Source organism: Sinohyriopsis cumingii, chromosome 19 (genome assembly GCF_028554795.1).
Source record: "Sinohyriopsis cumingii isolate HCF-2022 chromosome 19, ASM2855479v2, whole genome shotgun sequence".
NCBI lineage: Eukaryota > Metazoa > Mollusca > Bivalvia > Unionida > Unionidae > Sinohyriopsis > Sinohyriopsis cumingii.
Genome location: NC_142979.1, coordinates 45279105 through 45290334, shown reverse-complemented (window position 1 = coordinate 45290334; position 11230 = coordinate 45279105). Strand labels below are relative to the sequence as shown.

The window sequence follows — 11230 nt, the reverse complement described above, 5'->3', positions numbered from 1 at the left end:
TATGGTATGGTATCAAATAAATACCATGTATAGCCGTATAGTCATGGAAATTAATATATTTATATTTATTCATTTACTTATGTCTCCAGTAAAAAGGTTATTTCATATTTACATTTCTGTTAATTTTTCGCCAAACATGACTGTTTTATGTATAAGCATCAATGGCTGAAGCATTATTGATAATTTCATTGCTATAGTTTTTTTATTGCATAAAAATATTTATGAAATAGCCAAGACAAACTTCAATTGCGTAACCAATTAAAACTAGTGGATTATGCTTTTATTAAATGACGCACCTCTTGCACGTGCATTTGTTGTCCGCATTAATTACACAGGTAATCCTAACTGTTGGGTAGTGTTACCAACGAATTCATATGCATAATCAAACATACTTGTCATTTAACGGCACAGATTGAGATATAACTTTCAAACAACATTTAAGGAATTGAACATATTTACTAGAGTTATAAGTCGTCGATGTGAGGCCAAACAAAAAATACATACTGCTATTCACTGCGTTAAAATTCTTTATTTTTAAGTTTTGTTGTTTTGTGATATTTGGATATTATCGAAAGGGTAAAAGGAATAAAGCGGAGAAACGGTTTCCATTCGGCGACTGTAAAAACGATTGCGTGTCGGACTGTGTAAACTGTGTCTTCTTTTATAGAGGCTAAAAATATATCAGATCTTATTTATTCATTAAAATCAATTGACATCTCCCAATACAAAAATCCCGAAATGACCATTGGATAGAAGAATCCATTTGAAGCTAACGCCCGATTACATGGACCACAGAACTTCCACTGACGTTTGGTGTTAAAAAAAAGAAACACCCACCCCACCCCACCGCCAAAACCCCACAAAAAACAAACAAAACGAATTGAACGAGCAGTAGTATGTAACAAAAATTCATAAGAAGAAGGATACAAATGTACACAGCACAGAAACTTCTACAAATGGTAAAATCACTATACTAGAGACATCATGGGAGAAAAAAAAAAAAACAAAAAAAAAAACAAAACTACAACCTCACCAGAGAAAAAGGATGAGATCTGCATAGTAAGACGTAAACAACATGATAGGACCGACAGTGTTTGCGGCTGGTAACTTGGTTCAGGAGAATAAAAGTTATAGGTATATATATGTATATATTACTTCAACCTAGCTACGATGTCGTAGCCTCAACTTGATTTGTCCATAAGGTAGGAGTAAGGGTACTAATATTAGTACTATACTTCAACCGTGATACTATGAAAATCACTGAACAGCAATAAGAACAACAAAAGATTGTCAGTTTTATAACCATTAACATTCAGACATGTTCTAAATATAGCAAATTGGTTAACAAAACATGTTTAGTGTGTTTATATGCATCATATTGTTTATTTGTTTTTCAAAAGTTTTTCAAATGGCTGTGTTCTGGTTCACTGGACGTAGATTTCTATGTAGTAAAGATCTGTCTTAGTATATTACATTTACCCAACAAACCCTCTAATACGAATGACAATAATAATAGTCTGATTTAAAAAAATATTTTCAATTTAGAATATGAGAATATGCAGTTTGAAATAATAAAAAAAGGGGGGGGGGGAGATGCGACCCACGAAAGCAGGGTCCTCGTTGCCTAGTCCTTAGCTTGCTTAGTGTAGCTTATGCTTTCGTCATTTATTTGTTCTTAAAATGTCATCATTAAATACCAAAGTCATCGTCATTGGTTCTAAAGCTGGTCCTCTTTTCCACAATATGATATACTTACCGTTACATAGAATATCACTATTACAAATAAGCAACAATGGTAACTATAACAAAATAAAATATAGCAACCCAATTTGTTATATTTGATTCTCATAAGTCCACACACAAAAATTATAATAGTCAGTGATCCATTATTGTAATTTTACATTATTTTATTTCCTCACATTGCTGAAAATAACTATAAATCATAACTTAGAAAATGAAAACAATGAATTCAAGTTGGAGACATACATCATCACATAGTCTACCTTACTGTACTTTAAATGGGGTTCCATTAGTGTATCTCACATGCTCTACCTTATTTTATATTTATTATTCAACAAATTCCATAATTAACACTTTAAGTGCATTGTGTTGAATTTCTTGCTCCATTACTTTAATTTCTTTTAAGTTACTCTGGCGCATCTTTGTTACAGTTCGTTACTGTACATTACTGTGTTTAGTTATTTTTGTCAATCACATAATGATGACAGTGACTAGGGTCCTAGCGGATGCGGCAAAAATTAAGTCTAAAACCAAAATCGTTTGTTTGAAAAGTGTTTCAGATGGTGGAGAAAGGTACAGACAATTTATGTTTATACATCTGCTAAAGATAATTATTGATTTGATTTCTGTATAATACCGTTTTACTGTTGGCCCACTAGACGAACTCAATTATGGCGCCATTTTCGAGTACGATTGTGATCAGCAGGTTGATCGGTGATTATATCATTGTTGACATAAAATAAACACTAGCAAACGAGGGACAATAAATTTAATGATTTGAAACTAAGGAAAGTTGGAATGGGTAGAGACAAGGCATTTATTTGCTGAAATAAAGGATGAGTTGGAAGATATAAAACTCACTTTCACTTTTGAGACTTGAAAAGGAGAAGGAATTAGATTAAACCAAACATACAGTTGCATTCGGAAACCATTAGAAAGCTAGACAGAATGCAAAAACCGGTGTTAGAGGCATGTAAACAAAAAGCATAATCAATAAGGGTAGGAAAAGCCATTATCACTCTCAGAATATGTGTGTGATTTGGATTTTCTGGGAGGGAAGTTTTCATTGCATATTTGATTCCAGTGTCTGCCTGGTTTTATCAACATGGTGTTTTCACACACGCACACAAAAATCTTATTATATCTAGTTGGTCCTAAATTAAATGGTAGTGATCTAGTGCCAGGTGAGCAAACTTCAGAATCTTGTTATCTCTGAAGGGAAAATCAGATGACATGGAGTTTTCACCAAAAGACTTTTTATGATGTCTGGCTGGTACTAAAGGAAATCGGTATTAATCTTGTGTTTACTATGGCCCGCTTGAAAATCTTATTATTGCTATTTGTCCAGAATGAATGATCCTATTAGCACAGGGTTTTCATCAAAAGAATTTCTGTGGTGTCTATTTCATTCTGTTTGAAAATATCTGACCCTCAATATGGCCACTCAACAAGTATTGTTAAAACAGTCTTTGCATAGGTGTTACTAGCCTGATGCACTGGCTCCAAACACTGATTTAATTGCTGATTATAATAAATGGTGTAAGCAGGGTTCCTGCAGGTCCTGGAATCCTGAAAAAGTTATTAAATTAAAAAAATTAATTTCGAGGGCCTTGAAAAGTCATGGAGTATCTCATTAGCTTGAAAAGGTTAAGTCATGGAATTTCCGATAGTGGAGTTAAAATAATTGATAACTTAAAATTTCTATGAGCACCAAGCACCAATTCAGAAATGTTGTTTTGAACAGGATTAATTTATTTGACAATGCAAGATATTGTGTTCCTTAAGTTTTGTGAAATAGCCCTGGAAAGTTTAGAAAAAGTCATGGAATTTTGTTTTGTTAAATCTGCATGAACCCTGTGTAGGGTATTAGACTAATATTGACCAGTCAAAAAGTTGCATTTGCCAACTCAATGAATAGTCCAGAATCATAAAAACTTTTTGTTTTAATATTGATACCTTTATTGATAAATACGTAATGCATCATGCAGCGACAATTGTAACCTTGTGGAAGTATTTGCAGTGTGTGCAGCCACTAACGAAATGGCGGAAATTAGGTGATGAACGTAATTGCAAATATGATCTAGAGATGAGACTCAGAAGTGCTGGGCAGATGAATATAATTAGCTAAATTATGACCCAGGAAAGGCCGTGATGAGAACTTTTTTTGCACTGACTATTTGGAGAAATATGAAAGTTTAAAAGGTATTTACAGCATCTATTTTAGAAGTGAGACATTAGGTAGGAAATTCTGAATAAAGGAGAGATTTATCAAAAACAAAGGTGGGGTTTTAAAAATGTGTGATTTTCAAATATATTTGGTTGATATGTTCGTATTGTTTTGGAAATGAGCATGAATCTTGCAATCATGTTTGTTAGAAAAGATGCTGCTTGTAGTTTATTTTTTATTCTGTATGGAAACAATAAATGGCTTTTTTCATTTTGGCAAAATAATATTAGTTGTAGCAAGCTGTATACCCTATTTAAATATATTTATTACATGTTTGGTCTATCATATTGAATAATTTTACGTTTTTTTCTTCTTTTATCTTCTAGTGTCATGCCAGTAACCCTTGCTTTCTGTGGAGACAGAAAACAACATAGGTAATCGATATGACTGAATAACTGATTATTACAGTTAATCATAATCCTTGTTGGAGAGCTTTTGGTATTTTGTTTTAGCTTTAAATCTTTGTTTTATTCGTTCTTGTGTTCCATTGATTTTTGACTACACACACACACACACACACACAGACACACACACACACACATATATATATTTATATATATACACAGTGTATCTGCTAGGGGTGGAAGACTGAGAGACAACAAAATCTTTGGTGTCAAAACTAGTGGTCAGACTGATTAAAAAACAAACTTTGGTATATAAACTTAGGTTAAAAAAAATGGGTGTGGTCTCTGAAGCAGAAATGAGGGTAAATGACACTGTATATATATTTATACCACATACATTAAATATAACATGGCATTTAAGTGTTGGTATAAAGCAAATTGATATACCAATACTACTGGTATATCAGATTGTGATCCGCCCATGGTGCAATAATACAAATATATAAACATTCTTTCAGCTGCAGGCCTATAGGTCAATGATGAATTTCCACTCATTCATTATTCATGTTCCATGCTAATTTTCATATGCTAGTATGTGAAGACCTGACAGTTCAGGTTCAGTGTACAAGATAACTGTGTTTGTAGTGCACTACTTTCTTCACAAAAAACATATTTCATGTTTAAATCATGAAAGTCTTATATTGATTTAATAAAGGTGAATAAAAATAGAAACTCAAAAAGAAAACAATCAACTTATCAATTTGCATATGTGATTGTGAACAAGAAAAATTGTAGAACTACATTTTGTAGCGGACACACTTGCAGGTATGGGAGGAGTTCATTCACTTGGTCAATACACAGTTATCTGTAGCATATCGTAACTCCATTCAATGTGCAAATATGTGTATTTGTATGTGATATAAATGAAACATATATATAGTAGGTACGCTGTATCAATGATATACCACTCGTATAAATTTTTCTTTAAATGGAAACTCGGCTAGCTTCGTTTTCTTTTAATGAAAAATGTATACATCTCATGGTATATCATTGATAAAGCGTACATACTATACACTACTGTACACACACACACACACACACACACACACACACATATATATATATTCCTATTTCCTATTTATTTTTGCATGTTGCTAGTAATTTATAAAATATTAATGGTTATTTGTGCATAAAATTGATTCAGGTTTTCTTGATTTTTTACAATGCTGATGATTGCATTTCAGCACTGGCAATACTGATGATTGCATTTCAGCACTGGCAATACTGATGATTGCATTTCAGCACTGGCAATACTGATGATTGCATTTCAGCATTGACAATGCTGATGATTGCATTTCAGCTTTGGCAACCTTGATTTGGTAACTGTAAATAGTGAATTGCATTTCTCAATGCAAAATAGAGCAAACTGTAAGGTATGTAATTACAACAGTGATCAACTTTACATATCACAAGTAATAATACAGATGTTTTCTCTCAGTTCTCATGGAAGGCATTGTATATAATTCTGAATTTGTATAATAATACCTTCTTTCTTTATTAAAAAGTTGTCTACTTGTCTATAGGTTCTGCATGTATTTACTGCCCTGTAAATTGGCTTGTTTCATATTTGTGAACGTAAGACTATTGTATAATTTGTTCAACTATTGTTTAATATTTAAAGATATACATATATTTGTGAATTAAGGCTTGACTTGAAATTAATGTGGGTCACATATACACATTCTGTAGTTACTTAACATTATCAGGTCAATGAAATGCCAATATTCAGCAGAGCTGGCCATCTGTAGCAGTGGACAATGGGTTCAAGGTAATAGTTCAGAAGTGGCATGGATGGCAACTATTTTGAACCGCATCAAGCTGTTTATGTTAGTCCACAATGCATTTCAGAATTATCACATGGGGTAAGGGAATTGTTATATCAACAGAATTACTCTTACTTCAAAACTGGCAATCAGACATGACTAAAGCCTGTATGAATTTGGGACTGGGGAGTATAAACTTCCTTTGCTAAGAACTTGCGTTGACTTTGCCAGGGAATAATATTTGTATGTTTGTAATTTTTTATAGATATTCAAACTATGGACGTTTTTGATGTAACTGAATTACACTATTTTTTATTTGAAATTTGCCCTATAGTACAGGTCACACAGGTTATGTAGGCATTCAGCACAAACTATTTCAGTAATGGGTGTAATTTTTTAGAATTTGATTCTACATACCTTTAAGTGGCAAGTATACACTTCATTTGGATTCGTATAAATCCATATTCTTTTGGATGTCATTATTTAGACACCCTGATAGGTGCATATGGCAAAATCAGTGTCAAAGTACGTAGACATTTTTGGATGAAATGAACCTAAATGTGTGATCCAGTACAACCCGGATTGAATGTTGCATGCTGTGATGTCACAATGAAAACTATGCATATTGATAAACAAATTTGTACAACTCTTGATTGTGACGATTCCACTTGACACGCTCTTATTTTGACCCAAGTTTAGTACATAGCCACCATTATAAAAGACTGTAGAGTTGATCATTTTCATCTGGACATTTCTTGATGACAGCTAAGGTGCAGATCATTAAAAAATCAGAATTGAATAGACTTTGGCTAAAGAAAATTAGTGTGAAATTTTAAAAGAACAATTTTTAATTAATTCAAAATGAGCAAGCATGCATACATGACCCACGTGACTTGTACTATAATTTGTGCATTATCTTTAACTAATACTGTAAATTTATATGTGTTTGTACATGAGTGCTGTTTGATTTGAGAGCTATGTTGAGCGTTAACTATACAAACAGTAGGTAGACTTACCTCATTATTCAACTGCCACTGTGTTTTCTTTTTTATTTATGAGGTTATATATTGATTAATATTTTTATTTGTATATTTTTTCATTTTAACCTTTTCTTTTTGGTGTAACAAAATTGATGATGATGTTAATATTCTGTTTGTTTGTTTGATTGCTGTTGATAATTGTTTTCATTTGTGCAGGAGATTTGCATGTTGTTTTAGTTTCATTGAGCATATTTTCAGTCTTATGCTTGCATTTTGGTATCGGCAGTTTTGCTTTAACAGCGTTGTGGATAGTGATTTATTTTTAGGTTTGTGTGTGCGTGTTTTAAAGCTAGTGATTTAATTTTTGGTTTGTGTGCATGTTTTTAAGGATAGTGATTTATTTTTTGGTGTATGTGTGCATGTCTTTAAGGATATTGATTTATTTTTTGGTGTGTGTGCATGTTTTTAACGATATTTATTTATTTTTTGCTGTGTGTTTGTGTGTTTTTAAGGATAGTAATTTATTTTTGGTGTGTGTGCATGCTTTTAAGCACACATTGTACACAGGGATGTATATGCATACCAATTCAGTATTTTGTAGTTTGTTTGATTATCAATTGGAAGAAATCTTTTGTTTTAAGCATCTGACAATTAATTGCACTGGTTGTTTATGAGATAATGGGTTTTCCAGGCTTCTTCCTCAGCCAATTATACTGGCCACCATGTATGACTTATCATGTGCTGAAAAATGGCATTAAAACCACAACAGAATCAACAAAACACTGTCCCTCATCTGAAAAATTAAAATGCTAGACATTTCTTTCTTCTCTGTTTGTTTGCTTATGCTACTTTTATCTCCAATGACTAATTGAGTATTCTTTTTGTCTGCCTTTATAATTAGATGAATCTGTAAATAGGTGAATCCTGGGGCCCCACTCCCAACATCTGTTTATGTGTCTGGGATGAAAAATATATTGTTCAGTAGACTGCCACTCATTAATTATCTAAAACAAAGTTCACCAGGTAAAAATAAAAGAACACCAAATGAATTTAACAACAAATCTAAATATTTATATTGTATTTGTTGGAGATGATCCCTGGTGCTGGAATAATAGGTTATGCATAGTAGACAGCATTCTGTGCATAGAGAGAGCATAGTATGCATGGTAGAAAGCATTCTATGCATAGTAGACAGCATTCTGTGCATAGAGAGAGCATAGTATGCATAGTAGAAAGCATTCTATGCATAGTAGACAGCATTCTGTGCATAAAGAGAGCATAGTATGCATAGTAGAAAGCATAGTATGCATAGTAGAAAGCATTCTATGCATAGTAGAAAGCACTGTATGCATAGTATAAAATATTTGTGGATGGCTTTCACATTGGATAAGGAAGAAAGCTACACATTTTGGAGTCAAATCATCCAGTTATGTCTCAAAAGTAGGTGTTGTTTCAATCTACCTACTTCCTTTCTCCTTCCTCAGTGCAATCTCTTGTTTCACTTTTTTAAATCTTTATTTCAGAGGACCAACTCTTGTCACCAGTCTGTGTTTATAGCAACCAAATTGTAAATCCTGACTTGGATATCCTCCGAAGAATCTGCATTTAACTTGGGTAAGTCTGTTCTTTTGTCAGGTAAAATGATGATTTTGGATGATTTACAATCAAAGTGAATTTTTCAGTAAAGCACATAGTATTGGATTGACATTTAAAAGCACATTTTATTAGAGTCTTAATAAATGGTTGGAGATTGTATTGTATTTTAAAAAATTGGCATGCTGTCAGCCATTTGCTTAATACCCACAATTTACTCAGCATAGCAGGAGTGCAGTTTATTCTTTAATTTACATGATTTTGTATGTTTTTTCCTGACCAGAAAAGTATCAACTCTGGAATTAAATCTTAATAACAAGTGGAAAAGTGACCTTTACCTGCTCCATTATGTAGGGGAGTTGTATTTTCAAATAACTTCTTATCATATTGCATCACGTCATGTTAACTGCGTAATGCATGTATTTTTGTGTTTGAGTATTGGGCAGTTGGCTGAAGGTACTGGTTAATGGCTTTAAATGTAACTGAAACAGCTGCAGTCACAGTTTTTTAGCTCGATTCTCTGCTCTTAAAGCTGTGACTTGCTGTCTATATATGTTACCGGGAGCTGTTAAAATAAACAAAGAAGGTAAGATGACATAGCAGAAGAGGCATCCAAGATTTGGTAATAATTATGGGTCATATTTAAAGAAATAGTTACTGTAATTGGGCTTGTTTAGTTTGTTCTTAATTTTACTCTGAAAAACCATTGATGGAACATTCTCTTCTATAAAATATAGACCTCTTCTGTACAAGTATATTTAAATAGAACAATGTTGGTATGAAGTTGGAGTTAATTTAAATTTTAGTGAACAGATCTCTGTAAAAATTTGCACTTTTCCATGGTGTTACCACTTAATAATTATTTTTATCCTAAACATGTGATCAAAGAGAGTTAGGGAAGTAATGAATTGAATATTTTACACTTCATTTGGTCTTAGCAAGGTACATTAACCCCTCCAAAAGATTCTAAACCTTCTTTATTAAGTAACTTTAAGTCATTTTGACCATCGTTTAAAACTTATTAACTTTTCAATTACATTTAACCCCTCACCCCCACCCACCACAATCTGCTTCGAACTGTTGACTGCTTTGAATTATTGCTACCCAAATTGTTAGGAATCATTTTAGTGATAGAATTGTGTGAAATCTCTTAGGCATATGACACGTGACATCAGTTTCAAGGATCAGATCATATTTAAATTAGTAACAAAGATAATTCTACTTATTTGTAACTTTTCAACCAGCAATATTTCAGTTAGGATTTGTGCTGTCTGTGTATGTAAAGAAGCAGTGAAAGGGACAAAATAATCAGTTAATACACTTTTTTTTTTCTCAGATTGTCGGAGATAATGAGCAGGAAACGTAACTCCAGCTTTTTAAATGAAGCAGAGATAAACCCAAAGTCTGCCAAGAGGGCAAAGAAAAGGTGAAATATATGCAACTTACCTACATACATATATACCTTGTTTATGGATGTGAGCTCACATACCTTTTCACATATGTACAAGCATGCAATAGAATTCAGTGTAATCCACTGATCCATCGATCAGTACACACACACACATATGAACAATGATGGGTTGTGACTTCTTTATATGTTATATGTTATATTTTCAAGGCTGCAACACAGAATGTCTCTGAACTTAACCAGCCATATATTTAACTGTTAAATGATACTCCCAAGAATTTAGATACTTATATTTGAAGGACACTGGTGTCAGAGTTTTGATGTGATAGTCATCAGTACTGATAGTGTAATATATACTTAGCCTGTTCCAGACTGATCCAACTACAGGCCTATAGGTCATTTGTTTGTGGCCTGTGCTTATACTATATATATATATATATATATATATATATATATATATATATATATATATATATATATATAGGTATGCTGACAGTTGGTTATATATTGTGCAACTCATTACTTTTTGCTGGATTATACTATTATCTGATTAGCAACTATACATGTTTCTGTAAACCACTAAATAGTGATCAGCATGGTTATATGGATACATTAAAATGACTTGAGGTAAATTGCATTACTCACAGTTTGGAACAACATGTCTGATGCTTAGAGACACACAGGTTGAATGAATCACAGTTACAGTGCACAATAGAAGCATTTTTGAAAGAAAAAACCCCCACTAAATGGTGACATTTTAAATTGGTCATATCAAATCATTCCTTGAAGAGATAACCCAGTTGAGTGCACATGATGATGCATTCAGCATTGTAAATTTATGAACTGCGATGGCATTTCAGCATGGATGTATATGGTGGAAAACTTGGAGAAAACATCGGAAAGGCATTAAATCTTTTCCGTCCTTTTATTGAACCAGGGAAAGAATTAAGATTAAGATTAGGATTACGATCAGTCTGTGCACTGAGTAGTATTGTAAGGACTTAGTTCCTGAAACGGTTGTTTGACTTTGTAGAATAATTCTATTTTTAACTTTCTATTCAGATGGGTTGTAAGATGTTCTTCATTATCTTCATGGTTTTCAAACTTTCAGTACT

The 11230-nt window shown here is 32.8% G+C and overlaps 1 protein-coding gene across 1 annotated transcript in view; it reads left to right on the top strand.

Annotated features, from left to right (window-relative positions):
- The first annotated feature begins 2231 nt into the window (after positions 1–2231).
- Positions 2232–11230, top strand: part of LOC149775620 (uncharacterized) — a 28241-nt gene continuing 19242 nt past the window's right edge. Inside the window, exons 1-4 of the mRNA XM_089943502.1 lie at positions 2232–2313; positions 4294–4341; positions 8638–8728; positions 10044–10133. Coding sequence (XP_089799628.1) covers positions 10057–10133 — 77 coding nt within the window. The 5' untranslated portion in view covers positions 2232–2313; positions 4294–4341; positions 8638–8728; positions 10044–10056. The remainder of the gene's footprint in view (positions 2314–4293; positions 4342–8637; positions 8729–10043; positions 10134–11230) is intronic.